The 26,201-nt window shown below is 38.4% G+C and overlaps 1 protein-coding gene across 7 annotated transcripts in view; it reads left to right on the forward strand.

Moving 5' to 3' along the window:
• ANKS6 (ankyrin repeat and sterile alpha motif domain containing 6) overlaps positions 1–26,201 on the forward strand; it is a 41,049-nt gene that overhangs the window by 6,602 nt on the left and 8,246 nt on the right. For all 7 annotated transcript variants that reach the window (XR_003571551.1, XR_003571550.1, XR_003571552.1 and 4 more), the window contains exons 2-15: positions 2,455–2,954; positions 5,280–5,324; positions 8,232–8,436; positions 10,512–10,618; positions 12,045–12,193; positions 15,073–15,283; positions 15,902–15,951; positions 16,965–17,168; positions 18,989–19,154; positions 19,840–20,006; positions 21,080–21,266; positions 22,615–22,731; positions 24,581–24,648; positions 25,917–26,033. Coding sequence is in view for 3 of the 7 variants with exons in the window: in XM_027886852.1 (XP_027742653.1) it covers positions 2,455–2,954; positions 5,280–5,324; positions 8,232–8,436; positions 10,512–10,618; positions 12,045–12,193; positions 15,073–15,283; positions 15,902–15,951; positions 16,965–17,168; positions 18,989–19,154; positions 19,840–20,006; positions 21,080–21,266; positions 22,615–22,731; positions 24,581–24,648; positions 25,917–26,033 (2,293 nt within the window). In the remaining 4 variants the exon portion in view is untranslated. The remainder of the gene's footprint in view (positions 1–2,454; positions 2,955–5,279; positions 5,325–8,231; positions 8,437–10,511; positions 10,619–12,044; positions 12,194–15,072; positions 15,284–15,901; positions 15,952–16,964; positions 17,169–18,988; positions 19,155–19,839; positions 20,007–21,079; positions 21,267–22,614; positions 22,732–24,580; positions 24,649–25,916; positions 26,034–26,201) is intronic.

The following is a 26,201-nucleotide window of genomic DNA, read 5'->3' on the forward strand; positions in this document are numbered from 1 at the left end:
TTTTATTTTGGTCCAGTTTCATAGCGTTTGAATACTTGGAAGAAAAGAATCTGTTTCAAAGTCAACATTGCTCTTTTCAATTAATGGCCATAGAAAGTTCCCAAAGAATGAGTCACACAGCTGGTTCCCCAGCAAGAACAAGCAAGACAAGGTTCAACAATTTTGTTATTTTATGAAGGTTAAAAAAAAAAAGGAAAAAAAGTTGCAGAGACAGTCTTAGATTTTTTTCCCCTTAATGAAAACCATACGGTCATTCTCTAAAAACAATAAAGTCAAATCACTATAACCCTCTCTCTGATTTCAAGAAATGGCTTGCTGACACTTGAAAGGTATCGTATGTATTATTGAAACCTGTGCAGAAAGCATAAAGTAGAAGAGCATGTTTCTTTTTTCTTTTTAATGAATAACCAAAAAGGAAACATAGTGTTTATACCAAGCAAAGTTTCAGACTACACAGATGTTTAATTTTCTTGCTGTCATTAGTCCTGTTGACATTGCACAGGAGATAGCGTATGTGCATAAAATTAATCATGTGTACAGGGGTTGCAGGCTCTACTGAGGTGATGAATTGAAGGCTACCAGGATAGACCTTGTGACTATGCAGGCCCTGGAGGCTTCCTCCTGCAACTGTGTACTTTCTGAAGGGAAGCTAAGGACTTTTGGTCTCACCTTTGCTTTTAGTGGTTAGTAGCATTATTCAGGATTTCCTCAACTAACATTTGCTCTGCTTCAGTGTACAAAGACTGTACAAAGTGTTGAAGTTGGATTGTGTTACAAGCACTGCACAAACAGAGTAATGCATAATGTCTTCAAGAAGAGCACAACACACACATCTCGTCAAAGTATTATGTGTATTAAAATGTGGGATTCCTCAGCTGAGGAACAGTAAAGGTTTTCCTTTTCCTCACGGTCACCTAGCTGGTTGGGTGTATGGCTTGCACAATTGTCTTTCGCTTACTGACAAACCAGCAGAGCCTCTGATAATCAAGTCATATCAAAGTTCGGTTACTGATAAAACTCTTGGCCGAGTTCAGTACTCTGACCAAGTTCTTGTAGATATTCTGCACAAGGAGGGTTTAATGATTTCATTCCAACTTTCTTTATTGGAATATACTGGATGTTACACAGGATTTTGATTTAGCTCAGTGATACAGCAATCTGAAATTGTAGCACAAGCCTGACATAGCAATTGTGCAACAGACAGTCGAGTCGTAAGACAAACAGCACAGCCATTACCAGTCCCTGTAGGCTCACCACCACAGTGCTGGGTGTTGGGAGGGATGGGTTAAAGATCAGAAGACTGTCCAGGAGGATTGTAAATCTCTCAAGTGACCTTCCAGCTGGGAATAACTCTTGATAAGCCTGTGTGAACAGCAGGCCAGTGATCCTCTAGCACAGACTGATAACAATGCCTGCGTCTCTGACTCTGTACCTCTACCTGTATGTTGCTTTGGGGATCCCCAGGTTCACAAGTTAACAGAAATGAATTTACTTTTTCTATTTTAGCTGCAAATTTGTGGTGGTTACAGCTGCCTGTCTCTGTCAACTCACACACAGGGTATACCCAATTACGAGGGAGAAGTATGTGGCTGGAAGCCGAGCCCAGCTCAAGCACCTTGCTCTCTTCAAAATTCATTTTGTCAATTGCTCGGTTTTCGTGCTCTGTGTTGGGCTGATCTGTGTAGACACTTCCCCCATGCCGGTCTGGCTGACCTGGAAGCAGAATATTTTCCATTGATTGTTTTAGGGAAGACCATTCACATAGACAGTTGTTCCACTCCTCTGATGGAGCCATTTCTCTCTCTGATCCCCTTGGTGTTAAGCAAAGTTCAGGTTACCTCGCAACAGCTGTGGTCACTGGCTGTGTTCGTCCCTGAGCTTAATGGGCACATGCCTGTCTTCTTTCATTGTGGGTGTGAATTGATGGTTTACAACTGGAAAACAGGGGATAATGCCAATATGAAAGACTAGCTATCCAGTTCATAAAATGGCCATTTTTCTTTTTTTACTTAGCACTGATTCTTCGCAGTTTTTGCTTGTTCAGTAGTAACGAGGGTACTTAATCAGGATCTCTAGAAACAAATACGCTTTGATTCTTGAATGTGATATCGTCCTAGAAATAAAATGATGACCCTCTGGTTCATGTTAGTTATGAGCTGGTACCATGCAGCTGAAAATGAGACTGGCACATTGCTGCTTTAACCAGACCATCCTCTTAAATACGAGTCTGCTTTATGGGCATGCTCAGTGGTACATGTGGAATGGTTTAGTTTACAGTGCTCAGCTGACAACTGCTCTCCACCAACAAGGTGGCCACTGTCATGTTCATTGTTGTGTGTATGATCCCTCATAGCGTATTAGTCAACAGGCCAATTAGATGACAAAGTTTTCCGAGTTCAGTTGGTTTTGGCCATCCAAGTTGTTAATTCTCCTCCCTAACTTTTTTCTCTCAAGGTTTGGACATCTAAGCGTGGCCCACATCTTGCTGGAGAATGGTGCTGATCTCAATGCACAGAATAAATTAGGAGCCAGTGTCCTCACAATGGCCTCCAGAGGTGGCCATGTCAGCATGGTGAAGTTGTTGCTGGAATCTGGAGCTTTTGTAGACAATTACGACCATTTTAGCACAAACATACTTAACAGCAGCAGAGATGACCTTCCCGATATCACTCCACTAATGGCAGCTGCTCAGCATGGACATGAGGCAGTGGTACATCTGTTACTGGACTGGGGAGCTGATTGTAATTATACTGTGAAGACGATGGGCTGGAGTCCTTTAATGCTGGCAGCTGTTAGTGGAAAGGTGAGTTTGGCCCAGCAGCTCATGGAGAAAGGTGCCAATCCTGATCACCTGAATGTACTGCATAAAACACCTTTTGAAATCTCTGTTGGCTTCAAACACAAAGACATGAAGGACTACCTGGAATCTCTCACAACGATCAGACCTCAGGCAGGTATGGAGTTTTATTTTTTTGTTTCACTTTCTTGCAGTTTTGATTGTGTATTTAGGAATTGAAGGTCTTATTTGGTATGTGCATGATGTTCTTTATAGTTTGTAACTAGACTATTTTGAAAAGGTTGGAGTAGGTACGCCTATTTCAGGTGAGGTACGAGTGCCCAATGTCAACAGATTTTTTTCCATGTTAGCAGGGTGAGATTACTGCCCTGCAATAAGAGTCAGGTAAAACATTATACAATGTTTTAAGGTTTTAGATACTTTTTACTTTTAAAGCATGTGATCTAGATGCTCATTTAGTAGGAAAATTATAAAGGCCTATTTGAAATGACACAAAGAAGTGCCATAAAAACCAGAATAGGATACCAAAGGAATGATATTGCAGACTCAAAGAAAACCTAAAAGATAGAAAATCTGGTTAACCTGACATGTCAAGAAAGACTGAAGAGTTCTGTCTGTCTGTTTTTGTGATGAAGTGATTAAGAAGTGAGGTTAATAAAGTGTTCATGTTAAGGACAGAAATTAAATAGCTGAGGGCCTTTTCATATGGTTGCTAAATAAAAAAACTGTGAGTTTAAAGTTAGAGGAATTTAAATGGGAAATAAGATATTACGGTGAAGCTTAGACCTAATGACTAGAGGTGTACGATCTCTAACAGTTGCAGTCAAGGTTAAACGCCTCTCTAAAACTCGTCCTTGGGTTGTCTTCATTGGGTGTTGCATACAAGGCCTGTGATACACAGAGAACCAGATGAGGTTAACTTACTGTGTTCTTCTACTGGTCTGAATATGAAACCTCCTCAAAGTCCTTTGGAAGTGTACTGTGTATTCTAAGAAAACCGAGTATTAATGTGGATGAATAGCAGGTCAGCATGTCCCCTACTTCTCTGATTCTTGGAGGAGAGGGAAATAATTAATTAATCAGTTTAGTCTGAACGTTGTGTAGGACATTTGAACATCAATAAGTCATTTCAGAGACTGAGACCTTATTCTGTATGTGGCTGTTTTGGGGACACTTTTCAAGATATTTATGCTTTGTGATGTAGACATGTAGATTATGCTTTGTGCTGGGGGGTGCTTGGCAAGAGGGTTTGGAAGAGCTGTATCTGGATTTTCCAGCTTTGGAGTGCTTGCTATGAAATCTAAGGATGTATCTAGCTCTAGAAAGATCCTTTTTCAGGTGCTACCACCCGTCCAGCCATGGTGGCAGAAACTCTTCAAGGTAGGATACTCCACATTAAACTCTATGCCATCTGTGATACCCAAATAGGCTTACTTAAATCTACCTATTTATGTCTATGTTGCACTACCATGTGGACATGTCCACAAGCCCCAGAATTGTTCATTTTTATTTACATTTGGTGCCATTCCTGCAGGTCAAGCTTCCTTCGTATTTGAAGAAGTAAGGACAAAAATCAGACATTTATTTCTGCTTCAGGGAAGGTTTTAACTCAGTCAGGTGTTGACTCCTAAGTTAAGCTGGAGCTCTAGGGCTTTTTGACAGCCATGCTGCCAGACAGAACTGGTTGACTAGATTTTTGCTCATGACCAGTCCCTTGAGGAATAGACATGGATATGCATGTATATACACATGTATGTACAGGATGTATACGCAGACAGAGTTGGGTTGATGAATCTTTAAAGACCTTCTGTGGTCATGCACCTTAAAGTACTGAAGAAGGCTGTTAAAGCGAGGACAGTGGAATGGCAGAGGATCCTTCACTCAAAATACTACAGTTTGTAATAATTACAGTTCTTATTATGGGAATGGTAATCTGGGAGTGGAAGGATATCTATTAATGCACTAATAACAAGTAGATAAACTGTCACTGTTATTTTTGTGACCTTCACAAATTAACCCAGCGATACTCAAGAGGAAATGAAACTGGGACAGGTTCTAAAACTCCTTTTGAGTCACCTTGCAAAATTAATTCTGTACTATTTGAGTGTTCACTATTGTACAGAGGATTACACCTGACCACAGAACCATACTGTGGTTCTTTAATGGATACTTTAGTCTTCCAGGCAGGAAACACTAGAGTTACCAAATACAATTTCCTGATGGAGAGTGGAATTTGAAAAGCCTGTGCTGGTGCTTTATTATGATTTGTAGCTTTAGCTCTGCAAAGAACACCAGACAGGTGAGTTACACTTCCCAAAAAGAATAAAGAAGTTGTCAATGGTTTCTTTGTATTATTAAATTTATGTCTAAACATGTTTTATGGTAGTTTTATGTAATTTTTAGTAGTTTTTGCTATTAAAAATTTACTAGAAATTTTTGCTTTTTTCTCGATTGCTAATACAAATATTTATATTCCTTACAGATGCAGAAAAGAGGCAACCTGATGTCTTTCATGCTTTGAAACTGGGTAAGTACTGAACAATTTTTCCACTATGTCTAATTGTTGTAACTTCAGAGCAGTTTGTTTGCTCTGAGTGTTTGTTTGCTAACATGGGAAACAGATTTCTGTTTCTTCTCTTCAGGTGTAAGCTACCAAGATGTCTTCCTGGGAAAGTCTCAGGTCTGTTAGATTTTCAGAGAGTTCAAGTTCCCTTCTTGTACCCCTGTGATTATTGAGATTTACAAGTGTTGGTACTGGGTCAGAAGGAGTAGTAGGGGAAAGGCCAAATGAATACTGGTCAGCATACTGTATGTATTTGGGGTTTTTTTGGCAGTGCTGTTAAAAAAAGCAACTCACTAGGTTAAGGGGTGTCCAGGCCAGGGTTCAAAGTAAATTCTGGAGTCTCTATAGGTTGCAGGGTTTCTATTTAACGAAGTCTGTGATGTGGGTTTGTATTTAAAAAGCCACCTGCTGCCTTTTACCAAATTGAGACTCAAAAAACTAGTTCTGTACTTTTGTGTCATTCCCATTCCAGCAAATCAGCTGAGTGTTGTGGGTGGGTGTTAGTTCTAGTGAGTGCTCTCGAGTGCCTGCAGGGTTTGTCTGGAATTCAGACTGACTGTCCAAGAAAAATGTACATGCCTGTGATTGAGTTGAAGGCAGCCCATGCCATGAAGCAGTTTACCATCTGTGTAAAGGTTTAGTGGGTTGGCCCTGGCCAAATGCCAGGTACCCACTATAGCCACTTTCTCCCCTCTGCAGCTGGACAGAGGAGAGAAAAAGCAACAGCTAAGGATTCATGAGTTGACAAAAGAGCTGGGAGAGGTCAGTTGCTGATTACCTTCATGGGCAAAACAGACTCCAAGTGGGGATAGTACTTAAATTTTTACTAGCAGGATCAGAGCAAAGGAGTGAGAAGTAAAATAATCTTAAAAACACCTTCCCCCCACCCCTCCTTCTCTTCGTGTTCTCTCTCCTCCTCCCCAGCAGTGCAGGGAGGCAGGGAAAGGGGGTTATGGTTAGTTGTTTCTGACACTGCTCAGGGAGAGGAGTCCTTCCCCTGCTCCCATGGGGTCCGTCCCGTGGGAGACAGTCTTTGATGGACCTCACCGGCATGAGTCCATCCCTTCGGCAGTAGTTCTTCCCAAACTGCTGTCCTGTGGGTCACTCCTCCATGGGGCGCAGTCCTTCACAAAAGAGCTCTACCAATGTGGGTCCCCCCAGGGGCCACAAGTCCTACCTGGGAAAAGCCTGCTCCAGCATGGGCTCCTTTCTCCACGAGCTGCAGGTCTCCAGCAGGACCCTGATCCGTCTTGGGCCTCCCACGGGCTCACAGCCTCCCTCAGATATCCACCTGCTCCAGCATGGGCTCCTCCATGGGCTGCAGGGGGGTCTTTGCACCCCGATGGTCCCCCATGGGCTGCAGGGGCACAGCTGCCCCACCATGGTCTGCACCGCGGGCTGCGGGGCCTCAGCTCTGGCACCTGGAGCACCTCCTGCCCCTCCTTCTGCACTGACCTTGGTGTCTGCGTTGTTGTTCCCATGTTCTCACTCTGCTCTCCCTGGCTGGAATTCTCTCTGCAGAATAGCTTTTTGTTCTTAAATACGTTATCACAGAGGTGTTACTGTTACTCCTGATTGGCTTGGCCTTGGCCAGTGGTAGGAAGCCTGTCCTGGAGCCGGCTGGCACTGGCTCCACGGGACAGGGGAAGCTTCTAGCAGCTTCTAACAGAAGCCACCTCTGTAAGCCCCCCTGTTACCAAAACCCAGCCACAGAAACTCACTACAAAAGGTGAGAATTTTTTCATTTGTGTGACAGTTATGAGTTGCTTATTCCTGCCTCTGTTCCTATGGTGGTACATACAGTCACACAGATCTTTTCTTTCATTTAACTTCCCTGCGTTTGCCTGCCATATATCATTAAAAAAATAAGGTAGGTGGGTGAGCTTAAGCTCTCTAAGATAACCCTGACTACCTCATATATTTTTTAAAAGGGCTTGCTCCTAATTTAAGAAAAAACAACAACCTTGTTAAATTATGTTTAATAGCATATTTTGTACTGCTTTTCCTAATCTAGACAGGAACTCACGTGACTAACAGCCCTTATACTTGGAAACTGGAACATTCATTTCACTTTAAAAAACTTAGAAAGATGGCAAATGATGCATTACTCCTGAGCAGGGAGTAGGGATGTTTTGCATTGGAGATTTAGTTCAAATACTGGAGGCGGAACTTAATAATTCTGAATATAAGGAAGTTGAGCACTGGAATAGTTTAATTCCTTGGGAGGTTGTGGAATTCTGTCAGTAGAGGTTTTTTGAATCAGTGAACTACCTCTGTTAGAGGAACTTATGGGTTAGTGTGACACAAAGTATTTTTCTACCTGCTTAAGGCAAGGGATGGCCTCCTCTGCCACCTTTTAGAGTGCCTTTGTACCCACTCAGTCTGATTATAAAATTGTTGCTTTCTGTGATTTCAGCCTGTGGAAATGGAACAGGGATCTTGTAGTCATCAGTTTTCATTGCACAACATCATCTTACCACAATTTAATAGAAATATTCCCTATTTGTGTCTTCACATGTGGGATGCAGTTTGTACAGCTTCCTGGTTTAGTTGTTCATTTCAGAAAATAATTCTTCTAATGGAATTGCACCGTAAGTGTATAGGTAGGGAAAATCAGGCAAATACAGTGCCTCATGATTATGCCACAATTTTATGTAGGCTGAAAAGATGTACTAATTAACTAAAACACCAGAGACCAGTACAGAATTTTAGCTTTGGTTTTGCAGTTGCTCTTTTTTGTTGTACTTTATTTTTTTCTGTTTTAATTCCACTAAATGTAGACCAGTGTCAGCAAATCAAAATACTTAATAATTCAGTGGCTGAGCAGTTCTCTGTTGCTCATATAGATTACGTTTTATGCTTGTTTTGCAGGAAACTTCCAGCTGGTTAAAGAGATCATTGATGAAGACCCAAGTCAGGTCAATATTACCAATGTTGACGGTGCGTCTCCATTAATGATTGCAGCTGTAACTGGACAGCTGCCCCTTGTTCAGCTCCTTGTTGAGAAAAGTGCTGATGTTGATAAACAGGATAATGTTCATGGTTGGACAGCACTGATGCAGGCCACATACCACGGGTAAGATATATGCTGTCTTTGAGTCTAGCAGTAAAGAAGTTTAATTCTTCTTGCATCCCAATAGAAACAAGAACTTTTTGATACTGACTCTGGAAGCAGAGGGGTCTTACAAGAAACTGAGAGAGACTTGTGACCTTAGTTTTCCATGACTCATGCGCTGCCCTCAGGTTTTCAGACCTGAATGATGTTTGAACTTCAGAATGAGTGAAACATTTGGCAACTTGAAGCTTGCTCAATAAATGCTGGGAACAGAGTGCTCCAGGCAGGCACCAGGAGCTTTGGTGCAGATTTCAGTTTCCAGCCTTTGATGTTTTTCAGCATTGTGAAAGATAGTATCACCCTGCCAGGGTTGTAAGCTGACATCAAGCTGTGAAACCTCTAGGCAGTCACCCTTCCATGTACCATATTTTCCAGTTTTAAACCATTGCTGTGTTTCCCTATTCAGCCTTTAGTTTTCATGGAGTTTGCAGAAATGCAACCAAACTGTCATTTTCTCTAAAGCTCCTTTATAAATGTAGATAGCCACTTAAGAGTCAGAGCCTAGAAATTTGCTTGGGTGGTACTTCATGTATGATCTCTGTCATACACTTGGCACTGTCTGAATACAGTTTTTTTGTGATGAGCAATTGCGAGTGTCAGTGTACAGCTGAAGGGTGCAAGAGTCCTGTGTGTAAAGCCACATTTGGGGTTCCCCAGTTTGGCCGGGACACCTCACATGTATAAATAAGTACTTAGCCTTGTAATTCTGTACTTTACATCTTAGCCTTTTCTTTTGGCATGGACCAGTTGCAAATTTTCTTAACATTTGGAAATCTTTAGCCTCCAGAGAACCTCAGCTAACCCTTCCTTAGGAGCTTCAGTGCTTCAGTGGTGTGGAGGGTCTCAGGCTTGAAGGAGGGAGCAGACAAGTTCTTTAGAGCTGGGGCTCTAAAGGATTGCATCTCTGTGTGCCCTCAAGGTTCAGGACTGGAAAGCAAGGTGGAGGGATGATACAATTTTAAGGAAGAGAAGTAATGAGAAGTATGCAGAGGAGCTGTCATTAGGATAAGCTAAATTTTTATTAGAGGAGAAACAGTCCTCCTCCATTTTGGGTTGATTTTTGTCTGGAGTGAGTTCAGCAGCGAAAACTTTGTCTGTATGATAAAAAGTGATGCTCTGGAGATACTGAGATCTGTTTGTCAGCCTTCAGTGTTAGAATTTGCAGTCACCTATTGCTGCTTGAGTACGTTTTTGCTCTGTGTTGCTTATGCATGTCAGAGTGTGTTTTTATACAAAGTCAGTTGCTGCTCAAGAGGAGTTTTGTATTAAATATATTTTTTTGATAGCTTTATTGTCTATTCAGTTATTTTGTAGGCAGAATTGAAATATTGTTTTCAACTCAGGAGGCAAGTCCTGCTTATTTATTCAGGTGCATGGGAGGGGAGGGGGGCTAATGGAACTCAGATGGTGAGTGTCTTTTATGCTCCTTGTAGGAGCTTTTGTTGGAAGGCGTTTGTGTTGGTTGACATTTAATGCCGATTGTTTTTGCATTTTAAACACCTCAAGGAAGTGATAATGTGCTTTCTCAATTATATAATTTATATCTGTAATTAAGTGAAGTGCTGTTTGAAGTTTATTTGGCTTTTCTGTGTGCTATTTCTTAATATACAAGTCGTGAATGTGAGGTTGAGTTGAAGTCCTAGTGATGGCGTATGATGACTACTGAGCTGACCTTTGTATTTTCATCTGCTTTTGTGCCCTAGGCATTAATGACCTTTCACTGGGAGGGTGTTTGGCAACAAATTCCAGTCATTTCAAAGGATCAGTTTAAGAAACTGGCTATTCAGATTAGGTTTTTTAAGGCTGACTTTCTGCATGTCGATTAATGTGATTTGTAGTGAGTAAACAGCGACTGACAAGAGAATCATGGGAGCTTCTGAAGAGCTTGTGAATAAATTTAACACTAGATTAGTTGCAGAAAAGGTAAAACATCTCTAATTGAGGTGCGATGTTATAAAAGGTTTAAAATGGAATATTGGGGGTTTCTATTTTATTTATTTTTTAAGTGATCAACACCTTTTGGTTTTCCCTTAAAGAAACAAAAACGTTGTGAAGTATTTGTTAAATCAAGGAGCGGACGTCAATCTTCGTGCAAAAAATGGATACACAGCTTTTGACCTCATAATGCTGCTGAATGATCCAGGTATGCTATTTCAGAAGGCTCTGGGGAAATGTACAACATAAACAAACAAACTTCTGATCTAGAAAATACATTCAAGTTGCTAGGAAGTATCCTCTGATGTCCAGGCTGGACAGGAACGAGAATGAACATTGCCTGAAAATGGTGAGGTTTGAGTTAATTGGTTAGATGATCATGTATACGTTTGTGGAATAACAGATTTTATGCATTCCTCTTGATTTCGTTTTTGAAGATGCTTAAAAAAATTATGGTGTTTGTGTCACAAGAGCCAGTTCAGTGGCATTTTTGGGGGCACAGGTGTCCTATGGTGTCCACAGCACAGAGCTGTGGACTGGAGTTAGAAATTTCCCCTTGGTAAAGGGCAGCGAAGGGGTAGGACAAAGAGAGTGTAGTCAGAACAAAAGTAGGGAACTCCTGGCTGAACCTCCCACTAGTTCTGTAAAGGCTGAGAATAAATCACACTTCAGGGTTCAGGTTGTTTTTCACTTTTTTAAAGGGAGTGCTTTTGAAAAAGCAGCATGCTTTGGGAAGACTTCAATGAAATACATTTAGTTTTTGTTTTAGTTTGCTTAACCTATGTAATTTGTTATTGTTAGCCTTGCTTGGTACCTAAATTGATTTATCTGAAGCCAAAACCCACTACTGCTAATGAAATTAATGTTTCTTTTCTCTGTATTTACACATTATAATGGTTTTGGTCTCTAGGAGGTTCATTTCCTTGTCAAAAATAGATCATTAATAGTATGAAATTTTAGGAAATAAATACAGTGAATTATTTTAGAACTAACTTCTGCGACAGAATAGTTTGTCTTGTAACCCTTCTCTCTCAATCAGTTCTGTCTGTTCTTCTGAAAATCCTACCTGAGTGCCATATAAAATGCAGATTTAGAGAATATTTTTTTTTGCTTTCCTGTCCTCATGTCTTTTTTCTTCCTCTTACTTTTTTTTCTTATTTCTTTTTTGTCCACCTTTTTTCTTACCATTTCTTTTCAGTCCCTTCATTGTCCAGGCTGAACATCTCCTTTCTCTTTGGGATTTAATTTCGAGCTTCTTTTCTGCAACCTGCACTTGAAGAAAGAATATTCATTTTTCTCTACTCTCTTCTGTGCCAGGTGAGAAAAGGGAAGATCACAATATTGTTCTTAACTTGTACAAAATGTGAGAAGAGGCAGTTCACTTGGTCATGCATGACTGATTCTGACTGAATAGTGTGCTTATTTATATTGATAAATCCCTTTAGAGAGGTGATGATAAGACTACAGCCCAAGGTGTGGGAAACATAGGTCAAGACGGAGGTTTGGGGGATTCATCTGCTTTGGGTTTGAGTGGAAGATCCATTATTACTTACATGAAATTTGGAAGGAAAGTGTCAGAGTCATGATTTAGGAAAGTAGACCAAACTTTGTCTTTCTAATTTGCTTTCTTTTAGACACAGAGCTTGTAAGGCTACTGGCATCAGCATGCATGCAAGTAGACAAAGACAAGAATAAACTGAACAACAGATCATCTTTGCCTAGTTCCAGAAGCAGGCAATCCTTAAATGTCCCAGTGTTGCCAGATGACAAAGGAGGTCTAAAGGTAAATATGTTCACTCTTGATAAATAACACAAATCATATTAAATTAAAAATTCCTGTAATGTATAAGCAGAGAAAATAATTGCTAAGAAGTATTTTGGATCTAATATGTCACTGAGTTTGTTGGGGAGTGTAAAAAAGAGATATTAATTTGGTGGGATTTATTCTTGACAAAGCCATGTCATACGCTGCATCATATGAGCTGGGATGATATGTGAAGTTTTTTCAGTTATATCCATTCAGGTTAAGGTCATTTTCATCAACAAATTTTCAGATTTTTCCTCTCTGGGTGATTGTGCCTTTGTCTTTTGTCTGATTTCTGTAGCTTCCTCCATCCTTTTTTATTGAAGATAAACAGTATTTGTTCAGAGATCATGTTGTCTGTAGTTACTCTAGGGTAATTTTAATCAATCTTCTCTGGTTTTAATTTCTGCAAGCCTATTTAAATACTCCTGCTCTGTAAAGCAACTGGACATGTATTCCTACCTTCCTCCTGTTAATGGTATTCATACTAAAATATCTGATCACAGGTAGGCGGTTTTTGGAGTTTAGAAAAAGAAACCCTTTTCAGTCTCTTCTCTTTCACCACTTTTGTCATTAAATAGTAGACTTTTTATTTTGTCATGTGTTTCTTTTATTTGTTATTTATGCATAATAGAGGCCCTTGTTCCTTTACCTACTGATTATGCAGGGGATATTCATGATCTCATTATTTACCTCTTTCACACAAGAACTGCTAACTGCTTTGTTTCTCAGCATTTCATAGCCTTGAAAACAAAGCTGTGCCTTTTCCATATGCAAAAATTTTATTTCCTTTTTTTTCTTCCTGCTTGTTTTCAGCAAGTTATGCTCTCAATGTCAGTATTAAAGCAGTGTGAATTATCACATTCGGTTTCTATTTTAGATTAAAGTTTTAAGGCAGAGATTTCCACTTCTGCCCCTTATTCTTTCATTCCTAATTTCGTTACAAATGTCTAAGGTATTTCTCAGGGGGCAACATAATTTTTCTAGTTCTTTGATACTGTTGCCTTTTCCCACTTCTGCTAGATTTCAGCCTTTTGACTGACACTGTTTTTAACCATAAATGCATTACTTGACTGCTTCAGTCTAATTTAAAGCCCTTTACTCCAACCTTTGTACCTGTGTGAGGTGGTAGGGACATATGGAGAGGCCACAACCTCCTGCAACAGCAGACTAAAAACCCCGGAGCTCAAACCATACTGTGACCACCAGAGCACAAGACAAACCTCTCCACTGTAGTTCCTTTCTTGCCAGATATCAGCAGGTTTTTGTCTGGTAACATGGTGGCTGTACTTACTGTGTTTGGGGTTAGTTTGTGGTGCGAGCACATGTTAAAGAAGCAGAAGCACTGTGATGAAGAGTAACAGAGATGATGATAGGCAGTCAGAAGTGATCTTTCTTACACAAGCAAGCCAGCTTCAGTGAACAAAACTAAACCACGTTGTGCAAGCACTCTCATTTGTAAATTCATTGTACTCTGGGTTAAACCTAGATGAATTTTTTTTCAGTTCCTTTTGGAAGGTGAATAAATGCTGAACTGTGTGGGTTTTATTGCTTTATCAGAGCTCTTTGTCTCTCTTGCCTTTTCTCATCAGATCTTTGTTGCTGAAATTAACGTAAATCTTTATTAGTTATGACTCCAAAGAGATTCAGAGGTCAGAGAACTCTATCCATTACTAATGCTCTGTGCAGATTTAAAATCTATTTAATGATCTTCTGCTGTATGGATTAATATGCAGGACATAAGTTTACAGTTTATGTTACTTGTACTATATGGCAGTTGAGAAGACATACATCAGTGAGCAGCTGAAAAATACTAAAGAAGAGAGCAGAATACATGTTGTGAGAAGGGGTGGTTAAGAATAAAGAGTAAAGTAGGAAAGTGTTGTTATCTAGATTGGCTATCACATAAATCTGCCTTGATGAAATATTGTCACTTTTATATAACTTTTTTAAAAAGGGCTTCAGAAAGGGAAGAAGAGACTTTACTAAGAAATAATCAGAAGATATTTATAATCTGACTGATTTACCTACAAACCATGTGATTTTTAATGCAGATTGCATAGGTCTTTCATAGTCTAGAGAAATGTCCTGCTAAAGAATTGAAGCATCTTGCTTTTTCTGCCTGTAAAAATGTGCAAGTCTGTGAATACTTGAATAAATTTTACTTTGAGCAAAGATAGTCCTTTTGTGTAACAATTTCCACATACGTGATACCTGTATGGGTTAAGGTTGTAGGTACAGTAGTCCTAAGGTTTGTGTTGTTTCCTTGCCTTGCTCTTTTTCAGTTTATAGTCTTTCTAGTCTGGTAGAGTTTAAATTATTTGTCTAACAGCACTGAATGGATTATGGATATTTAGTTTGGCAGAAATACTGTCAGAACTTTTCCAGTTTGCCACTGATTCTGAAAATCTTAAGGAGAAGTTTCATTCATATCAGATAAGATTCTGCGCACACTTCTAAAAAGCAGAAAATAGACATGCCCATTCGTTGATGCCAGAGAGTGTAAGAATTGATGGTGAAATTGGAAACCAATGGAAAGATTAAATATTTGCTATGTAGCTGTAAAAATTCCATATTCAAACTGCTCTAATAGTTCTATCTACCCTGGCTTTCCAGATAGTGTGGAAAAACATTGTAATGCATTTGCCAGTTGACAAATAAGGGAAGAGATAATGATGGTGAAGGATCCTGTTGATAATAGCAAACCACTGTAATGTTGCTGTTTAGTTTATCTCAAAAACTCCTTGACAGAATTCTTTTATCACTGCTGTAAGGATTACTTAATTGTACATCTCATTTCCTCTTTTTTTTTTTCCTTTTAGTTGGAACTAAATTGTTGTGTCTTCTTATCAATCTAGTCCTGGTGGAGCAGGATGTCCAATCGATTCCGCAAGCTGAAGTTGACTCAGACGTTGCGCCATGGATTTCCTTCCAGTCAGTTTGTGCCTTTTCCGGATGAGCCTGAACCATCACTAAATTCCACTATAAAAGCAGTTTCACCGAGTGATACGGATGCCCCTGGAAACCTTGATGCTGCTACAGCTCGGATCACAAATAACAAAGCTAGTGGTAAAGGCAGAGTTGTCTTATGGGAAGTGAGCTCTCCTGGGGTACTCAAGATGAACTATTTCTAATTTATTGAATTCGTTCTTATTTAGCTTAATATAAATGGAAAGACATGCAACATATTTGTAGTATATAGAAAGAGATATTTGTACTCCTGAACTGTTGATCATGCTGAACACTGAGTGCAGCATCATTTAAGCCAGAAAATGCTGATATAGCCGTGTTACCGTTCTTCAGCAAGCACCGTAAATTTGGAGAATAGAGACGGGTCACTGAGAAGTGTTAGTATCTTTGATAAACTAATTTATATAGTGAAAACCAATTTATTTAAACAAATAAATAAATAATTCTGAGAAGAGAGAGAAAGTGAAAAAACCCAAATTGTAAAGCATATCTGCTGAAATTGTACAGCTCTCCATGAAACTCCCTCATCCCTGCCTTGTGATGCAAAGTAAGATTATTGGCATAACTTTAATTTAGGTGGCTGACAGTGTCACTGGAAATCTTTGTTCTATGTGCTTACTGAGGGTAAAGCTGTTGACTGTTTGAGAACAATACACTATCCTTGGGGACATAAGTAGGAGCATGTAAACAATAAAACATCATTTATGTATTTTTCAGGTGCAAACACTGCGAAAGGAGGAAAGGATGATGAATTATTGACAACTATGGTATGTTGCAGTGTTCTTGGTGCATCAGCCTCATTCAGAAGGTTGTGCAGCTCCCATAATTTTTACAGGTTTTTGCCTCCTGTCCAAGTTGCCTTCAGAAAGAGATCTATCATTTGTTTATAGTCACTAGACAAGAACTGTCAGGCTTTGATACATCAACAGTTCTTAGACTGGGAAGTACTACTAGTAGTGTGGTATGGGAGCTGTGCTGACTTTTTTCAAGAGTTACCCATACCTTTGTTTGATCAGCAGTGAATTAGTAAAGTAGATGGAACAGATGATTAGTCGCTGACAAGATGTATGATATGAGGAACACATGGATGGCACATGGTGCAATGGAAGTGTGAAATTACTAGTAGAGGCAACCCCAAAATATTTAGTTCAGGATGTTTGTTTGTGTTATTCTCTTTCTTCTTTTGTTGTGCTGTAGCTTTACATTTCCCTACAGCTTACTCACTGGTGATGTCATTAAATTTGGCTGGTTATTCTTTCTGTCCTTTTGTAAGAAGTTTAAGTAACTTTTGATGTAACTAAGCAGATGTAACTGATGGACAGAACTCCAGGAGCCAAATCAGTTGTGTTGGTTTTAATCTCTTTCTGGAGAACACATACAGCAGGAAGAGGCAATTGCTCACTGTTTGCAATTATTCTGTCTGGAAATACGGAGAGGACTGCATTGTTATATCTTTGAAAATTAATTTTTAACATTCTTGTTAAAGTCAATTTGAAAAATATTTAGCCCAGTGAAGGAAGAGAAGTTTCTGCTACTTAATGAACTATATTCATTTTATCAAATGAATAAGCATAATATTGAGGGATGCAACAATGTTCATTGGATTCTCTGTTGTACTTCTTCAAAAATACTACTTGTGTCTCATTTCCATTTTGTTCTATGTAAAAATGCATGTCTCCATCTTTCTGCTTAACTTAAAATTTTGAAAGTATGTCACCAGCTCCTAGTAATCTCTCTTAAGAAGTGATTTTTTTTTTTCCCCTTTCTTTGTTTCTCGCAGTTGAGAAGTAGTGCCCCATTTACCAGGCTACCCAGCGATAAGCTGAAGGCAGTGATACCACCTTTCTTACCACCCTCGAGCTTTGAGCTTTGGAATTCTGACCGAACACGACTCAGCAAAGATGGAAAAGCTGAACAGTTGAGAACTGCCTGGCCACAGAGAGCAATCAAGCACGATTTTAACAGCAGTGGGAACTCTGATATAGTAAGCAAACTAAGTATGTCCAAAAATACTGTGTTATGTCCAGGCCATGCTGACTGGTGAGCCACACTGTTTCTGATTAGAAATTACTTTTAAACCAGTGTCTCAGTAATTCCTTGTCCTTTTAAGCAGTGCTGTTTAGGAAGAATGCACATCTCCAGGGAAAGAACATAATGGAACAAAAGTTTTGTATGAAATGAAACAGATTTTTTTTTTCTTGTCTTTGTTTTTTTTTTTCCTGGTAATCAGAATAAAGTAGAACCCTAACAAATTTGCTGCAAACTACCAAAGTGGCTGCTGGTTCCACCCATGTCTTTTAGTAGCCAAAGTAAGTACAGGCACTGGAGTGTGGTCGAAATTGCTCTGATTTGGAGAAGATAAGGGACAGAAAAAAAGAATAATAATTGATGAATTTTTAGGACCTGAGCGGGAGGGAAGTAATATCAGTAAGACAAATATATAGAGACATAACATTCTCAAAGATTAGCAATAGTTAAAATTGTAGCAAGCAGTGATCAACTGGGCTTGAAGGCGTGCAGCCTTAAATTGTGAAGGGAAAAAGTCTGAATTATTTTTATTTTTATAGAAGGAACTTGCCTGATTCTACAGTGTTTTTAGTGAAAACGCAAACCAAAAGAAAAATAGCTGGTTTGTCTTGAGACAAGAAACAAAACAACCTCAACAACCTTTGCTTTCATAGTAGGAGAAAAAAGAGAAACGCTTACTCCTCTAAATGTGGACTGTTTTACTCAAGTGTAGACAGAGGACAGTTTATTTTCATAGTCCAGAAGTGTTTCATGTCAGTTCTAGAAACAGGACACTGAAGACATTTTAGGAGGAATTTTTTTCTGATTTCCTTTTTTTAAATAGAAGTTAGCTTAATATCAGTAGGAGTGATTTATGTGGAATAAGGTGGAGTCTTAGAAGGGAATTGACGTAACAGGAGGGTAAACATCTATCATCCTAAAAAAGGTAATTATAGTAACGTAAGTGGATAATTAGCTCACAATAAGGTGAGGAGCAGGAGAAGCAGGGGAGGACTAGTCGTTAGTCCTTCTGTGAGGAAAGAAAGGTTTTGCTAAGGGAATAGGGAAGAGAGGAACATAATAAGTCAGAGTTGGAAGAAGTGATTTGAGCAACAGGATAAGAAACGTGAAAAAACTAAGCTGCAAAAGCCATTGTGTCAGATGTCTGGCAGTGGCCAGTGGTGTAAGAGCAAAAGAAAGGAAGGAGGATGTGGCTGAAGATTTGGCTAGCATATGACTAGATCAGTAGTGCCTCAGTTAGCAGAAATCAATAAAAGGATGCAGGTAGCTGTTGAGATTGAACGAAATACAGAAGTGCAGCTGGTGGAGATAAAGTTTGTGTCACTTCTTGCAGCTTACCTGGTAAGAAACAGAGATATGATGGACTAGAAGTAGGTGGTAGCTGTTTTGTAAGATTGGAGAGATAAACACAGGATTTCTCTGGAAAGTAGTTTCACATGTGATCATTTTTTTTCCTCCACACTGCTCATAATATTCTGTACAGACCACCTCAGGGGCATCGTATATGCTCATTTTGTGCTGGCCAAAGATCAAGAAGAATTAGTGGCTTTATATGGTGTAATTTCTTTGGTTGAGTATATATATTAAATGTATGTATATTTATATAAGTATAGCATATATTCAGTATATTTGCTTAGGTAAAATAAGAATATTTCTGATATCCCTTTTGTTCTTCAGTGGAAGTTGCAGGTTGTGGGATCAGTAAAATAGCAGTTGAAGTTTGATCTTTATTGTGCTCAGTCGAGAAAGAAAATTATTTTTCATTTTGTTTTCCAGACATCTGTTAGCAAAGGTACTAGACCAGTCAAATTACCAACATTTGCAAGAAGACCAGCATCTCCTTCAAATTCCAACAACTTCAATCATTCTCCTCATTCTTCTGGTGGATCCAATAACATTGCAGGAATTAACAGGCATGGAGGAGAACTGCACAACAGATCAGGTACCATTTTTAGTGAGAAAGTAATTTGTATCTGGTTCAGCTAAAAAATTGCTGTTTATGATGATGGTAGAAGAGAAACCTTTCCTGAGGTCTCCTACTGCTGGAGAGCAAAACTTCAGTTAAAAGAACTTCTATAAATTTTGTTGAACTGGAATTGGACTTTGAACACATATATAAGGGAAGAAAAGCCTCACATCTGTTACAGAAGAATCTGTTGTCTGAGCCCCTGTCTCAGAAAAACATACAGATTTTATTGGGTCCACCCATGGTGGATCAGGTGGATCCTGGTTCATTGCAACATGCATTTCATAGCACTGACTCTTACCCATGCTGCTTACTTGCTGTTTAATTTAAAAATCAGTTTTCAATCAAAAACAAAGCTGTAAGCAGTGTACCTGGCAGCTGTTGACAATATGGTGAGGTGGCTCAAAAAACCTATATCCAAGAGGATGAAAATCAGCTCTGTGTGTATATAGACAGGGCTGGCTTCTTTCTTTTGCAGTTGATTTTTTGTTCCTTTTTCTGAAAGCTCCTGGACAGGTCTGAACCTTACAATTCTCTCATGCTTCATCCAGTCAGTTTTTAAACAAAAGTGAGTGGTGGTAGAAATGGGAGAATTGAGAGTTAACAAGTATTTCAAAATTCTGATTTCTGTGACTGGTTTTATTATATTTTTTTGGTTTAGGTGGCAGTGCAGATAATGTTTTGTCTCAGATTGCGGCCCAAAGAAGAAAAGCAGCAGGCTTACCTGAGCAGAAACCCAGCCAACAGCACAGTCCAGTCCAGTCAAGTACTTCATCCACTCTGTCTGATTTGCAGTGTGCTCAGATTGTTGGCAATGGACATGTAAAGGTACAGAGAAATGTAAATTTTTGTGCTTCCAAAAATGGCTAATTTTAATGGGTCATATCTCAGTCATGGATGGCTGATGTATAACATTACACAGCCTAAAGTGAATGAACACCTGTTAAAGTAGTAGAAACTTTTCAACTCCATAAGCCTTACTATTAATTACAGGCCCACAGAAGATCAAACCTAACAATAAGACATGAGTTTGATTTATTATTAAGGTAATTCTGTTTTAAAATTCAGTAAATGTAATACTTGATCTTAGGGTAGATCTGCACTTGTTAGTTTGGTTTCTCATTATTTCTTTTTATGGCACAGATCCAGTGGTTTTGTGTTAGTTATTCCTGTACTGTACTCTGAAGTAAAGACATAGCTAGTTTTCCTTCAGAGGCTCAATGTGAATGCAGAACATGAAGTGACATATAGATTGAGGGATTTTGGAGATGAGGTACAGGGACTTGTTTTGGAAAAGACTGATATACATACATATATATATATATTCTTATTCCTCATTTTAACTCATATATTTTCCTGTTTTCCATGCCTCCAAATGTGTTAAATATGTACAAAACTTAATAATTTTGGATCATTTCACTTGTGTTAGGTAATAACAAATTTAAGGGTTGACTAGAAACTTTCATTCCAGTGCTGCAAGTTGTTAAATGCACCCAAAACTTAGTTTTGCCTACCACATATTTCTGATTAATCCAGCATGAAATGCTACTTTAAATGAGCTTCTGATATGCTTTGAAAAGCTTTAATTGAGACTTTATTTAATTAAATCTCTGAATGAAAGTCCCTATTTTCAGAGTCAAAATTTGTTTCTATTATTAAACTGTTTAATAATTAAAGCCTTATTAAATGTGTTTTTCTTGATGAATTAGAGGAGGCAGACTTTCATCTGAGATAAATCACTATTGCTCCAATTATTTCAATATGGATCAAACAGAAGTTTCTAGTTATGACTACATGCTCTGCAGAAATGATATGCAACTTACGTAATAATGAAGCATCTTATATAGGTAAACACTTCTTTGTTTTTTTTTTAACTGAAATGATTGTATCATTAACTACAGCAAAAACTGGAGATGAACAAAAGACCTCCATCTGGGACTTCATCTACATCTAAAAGCACATCACCAACTCTCACACCTTCCCCATCACCTTCCCCATCTCCTAAGGTTCAAAACGCAGAATCTTCTCTCTCTTCTCACAGACAGGCCAAAAGCAACGGTTCCAGCAGTGGTACTATTACAGAAGATGGTGAGTAGGTCACTGTAATTATAGGAGATTTATTCATTGAGAGCACTGACTGCTTAAAGCTGTAACTGTGCTGAATTAGTGTGTATCTGCATGAGAATGAGAGCTTTTTTCTTTCTAGAAGATATATTACGATGTTTCTTACAGTGAGTTTGGCATTCTGCTGTAACTGCCTTTTTCTCTCCCAAAACCTCTGATCCCTTCTGTGGTACCATCTCAGAGCTCTCATGTAGGTAGGCCACTCTTACATGGCCTCCTTCCTTTGCCCCTTGATGGCTTAAATCCTGTTTTTCACCCTTTGATGGGGGTAGAAAATGCACTTTCTCCACATTAGAAATTATTATTTTTTTAAGTAAATGCAGTGAAGCACATCACTGCAGAAATACAGTTTTGATTCATGGCAAGTCATAGCTACATACAGTTGATTTTTAAGAGCTGTAGCGCATTTATTTTTCTAAATGGCAAAAATAGCTGTATTTCAACCTATTGTTTACTTAAGGTCATATGAAAGAATAGTAATGTTATTACTTTTCCAGTATGATTACTACCTTTTAAGTTAAACTTTTAGGTCTGCATTACAATACTTTTTAAAATAAAGTCATGTTACTGCATTGGGAACAGGATATCAATAACTTTGTTTTCTTCTGTAAATATCTCAAAAATGTAAAAAAAATTACTTGACTTAATCTTTTAAATAAGATGTGCAGGCACCTTACAGGTTTCTGCAAGAGGCACTTTGTACTATTTTTGGTTTTTCTGATGTTATCTGTATTGATTTTGGTTTGTTTTAATTTATGCTGACTTTGTTCATGAACACTACACTTCCATTTGACACTAAAGAGAGGTGATACTTGACCCTCTTTCTGTCCCCTGCTTATGGCTTAACTGTGACATATTGTACTGACTGCTGGAGAAAATCCTTTCACATTTAGTTAGTTTATAATGATGGCTTGATAACATAAGAATTGTCAATTTAGAACTATATAAAAGGAGGATAACAAGGGGAATTCCCCAAGCTATCAGCTGTTCTTATGTCACCCAGTGAAGCTGGGCTTTGTGAGTGCCCAGCAATGTCAGAAGCCTGAGTATCTCTGGGTTCGTTGTGCTTGTAAGCTTTGGTAGTTAAGTGGTCCTTTAATTCAAGGGCTTCTCTTACTGTGATGTGATTCAGTAGCAACAGTACAAATGCTGATATGCCAAACAGTAATCAGAAGAGTGAGTACAGAAGGCCTGCAATGTTAACTTTGCTTTTCTTTCAAGTCAAATTAATTAGAAAATTGATTTGCATTGAATATTACTGTGAAGGAACAGTAGGCAGCAGGGTTCAGAGGTGTGCTTGGTTTCTCTTTAGGCAACCACTTGGTGGACCATCAACAGCTTGTCCCTATTCTGAGAACCAGTGATGTGGAGAATCATGAAAGACAAAACCATGTGAGAGTAAAAGGAGGCTCTGAAAACTTGGAGAAAGGTAATCTTACCTTACTACTACAGAGTAGTACAAAAGGAGGCGCTAAATGGGAGTAATGTGGCAGAAGCAGTAAGAGCTCCAAGAACCCTTGCTTTCTCCAGGGATGTAGGTAAGGAGACACGAGTAGAGCAAAAGAGAGTGATAAAGCAAAGGAGAAACAACATGTTATGCAAGAGTTGTAAATCTGAGAGGTTTGGGGATTTGTTCAAACTTGGTGTAATAATACAGGAGCTGGAAGAGAGGAGGATGAAAACATGAAGGTCCTACTGCAGAAAGCATTCCCTGTGCAGAAAAGGTGTTTTAAGTTATAGTTGTTTATGACAACAAGACTCTGAGCTCAGAGATACTCAAAGTTTCTTTCCATATCACAGCCCATAGTTTAAGCCCACCAGTGTGATGAAAAATGAGAACTAACTAATGACCTAAAAGAAAAAAATGTTGGTAATATATCTAACATCTTCTAATGAAAGAAGTTTTCTTTCTGTAAGGTGGTATTTTTCATCAAACAGTGTGACATTTTTAAAACTGGTTACCTTTTCCTATGGATTAACCTTAGGTACTAAGGCTTTTAGCCTGAGACCATGCAAGCTTTTGCAAATCATATTAAACATACCAAGTTAATTGAACTTGAAGTAAAAAGACAAAACCCTAGCAGAAAATAAGACTCAACTAGAATTTTTCTCTTTAGATTTTTGTGGACTCCTCTATTTAAAGAAGGAGTCTTCCAGAATAGTACATAGAAGTGTGTCTGTCTCAAGATACTTGATGTCTTTTGAAAAGCTTTGAGAAAAAGATTATCTTTCATATTTCTACTGATGATGAAAGAAAAGGGACAGTCAAAAGAGAAAGAAGTGAAATAAATAAAACCAAAGTACATTTGGGAACGAACTACTGGTGTCTTTAAAGTGAAAGTGAGTTTATATGGCGAATTTAAGTATAGTTTTGTTGTATAATGTAAATTATTCATGTTCTTAATTTTGACTCCAACTTCTTAGTTTAACTGACCACTTTGGTACTTCTGGGAAAACAAAGAGAATTAGTCACTTGTGACATCAAAGCAATAAAAAGAAAACCCGAGTTGAGAGAAGTAGCATGTAATTAAGAGAGGTCAAGTCAGGGTATTCTAAAAGTGCACTTATGCTTTTTAACACATTTTAAATGTCTGGGAAGAGTCACTATCAGGTCCTCCAGATTTTAATTTTAACATTGAGAGGAAAGCCAATATTCAATGCTCTTAGCCTTGGAAGGTAAGCTTGTAAAACTTAAATTCTGTCCAGTTTTCATCTTAACTGGACTTCAAGGTTGTCTGGATGTCAGGCACTTAGAGAGAAGAGGTTCTGATAGCCGTGTGTTGTATTAGTGTTCTGAATGAGCAGCTGGGTGGTTCTTTGCTCTACAGTTTGCCTTCCTGGATGATGACATAGAAATACACTGTTCAGTTCCTTGCCTGCTTGAGGAGTTTTGCTGTCTAACCTGCATAATCTGGGTCAGCCATCTGGGGCCAAGCCCCTACATTTTAGGCATTGAACTGCCTAAATTACCCTTAGTGGTTTGGTTCTGTAAGGCACTTCTTAATGAGGAAGAAAGGGCAATAAAAGTGGAAAGATTTTATCCTAGCAGTGTAAGGCTAGACAGAGTTTCAGTATATGGAAGTAGGTGAGAACAGAGTAGGCAAATATTTCAATTTCTGGAAGAGAATAAATATGGTTATTTTTTAGTGACCTTATATGACTATGTGGAATGTATAATATTATTTTCAGCAGTTCATAATGCAGAGATCATTGAAATCTTTTGTGATCCATGTGGGGGTTGTTTTTTTGTTTTTTTGTGTTTTTTTCTGTTATTACAGATGAACTGACTGGCATCCTTAAAAAATTGTCTCTTGAGAAATATCAGCCTATTTTTGAGGAACAAGAGGTACGTGGTTTTTTTTTAAAGATTTTTCTTTTTTTACTGTTTTAGCAGTAGTAGGGTGCAACGCACATTACATCAGAATTGTGATCCAGAATCTCAGATTTCAAGTTCTACAACCATTTCCAGTTGCAGAGGACCTTGAAACATGGACCAAGCAATATTCGTGGCATTTTCCAGGATATTGCAAATATCAGAGCTTTTGACACTTAACCTACAATTTTTGTATAGGGTTTTTATCTCTGTTTTTACACTCTTGTTTTTCTGTATATGTCTATATCCAATGTGGCTAAACAGTTTATAGCACATACTGTATCATCCCTGGAGTGACAGCTGGATCCTCATTTGTAGATGGAGAACAGGAGGGTGTGAGTCACTGAGATGACTGCTTTCTCTTTTTTATCTGCTATGAATAAGCAACAGGAGAATTCAATTGGGGAACATAGGCATCCTTGTAGGTGAGGCCTGTGACAGTTGCTGAGGGATGCAATAAAAACATTGCTGAAAATAAGTAAAATTAATTCATTACAATGTTTAAGACGGTATCAGATGTGAGCAAATATTGTGTGTTTATTTGGTCAAGGCAAAGAGTAGTGAATGGACATGCAATAAAGTGACATTGCTGCAGAGTTCAGATTCAGCACCACAAACACAGACTATTTAGCTGTGTCACAAAACATTGGGTTATTATTGTTCCCCTGCATGATAGGCAAGGGAGCATTGTGTAGTAATTAATATGCTTTATATCAATATGAAAGGCTTTAGATATTTGTTCTTGTCACGGCCTTATGGATGTGGTGTTAAAAACGATATATGAACAAAACATTTTTTTCTCAGGAGACACTGTAAAAGTAAACACAGTATTCTGAAATTCCAAAAATACTTGGGGGAAGGGGGGAAGAAAAGAAGAGAGAGAAACCTTAGGCTTATTCAACTATCAACTATCAACTGTAGATAGAGAAATTTTTTTATGGAGAGTGTATATTCTGTATTAATAGAGCTTGTCTGAAAAAAAATTAAAATCCATTAATATTTTAAATGTACTGTCTTAATTCGTTGAATGATTAACTGCAGATTAAAAGCCTTACAAGGGAGTGTTAAAATGTGTACCATTTGCTGATGGTAATTCATTAAAAATTTTTCTTTGCAAAATATTTACAGTAAGTCAATACAGTTACAGAATCCCAACAAACCACATATAACCTACAGTGATAAATCTTTGCATAGGTAAATTTGTCTTATCTTTTTTTCTTCTTTTTTTGCTTCATATGCAGGTGGATATGGAAGCCTTCCTTACCCTTACTGATGGTGATCTGAAAGAGTTGGGTATTAAAACTGATGGATCAAGGCAGCAAATTTTGGCAGCTATTTCTGAACTGAATGCAGGAAAGGTGCGTTTTGAAGTACTGTACTTAGTAAGTTATTTCAAGGCTTGTTTATATTGTTAATTCAGCATACATTTTGAAATTCAGTTGCAGATGTTAGTTAGAAAAGCTAATTATTTTTTTCTTTTCCAAACGAATTATTTTTATTTGGTTAGTGTGAAAAATATTTTCCTT

This window comes from Empidonax traillii, unplaced genomic scaffold (genome assembly GCF_003031625.1).
Source record: "Empidonax traillii isolate 1590-97213 ecotype Southwest subspecies unplaced genomic scaffold, ASM303162v1 scaffold196:size3368384, whole genome shotgun sequence".
NCBI lineage: Eukaryota > Metazoa > Chordata > Aves > Passeriformes > Tyrannidae > Empidonax > Empidonax traillii.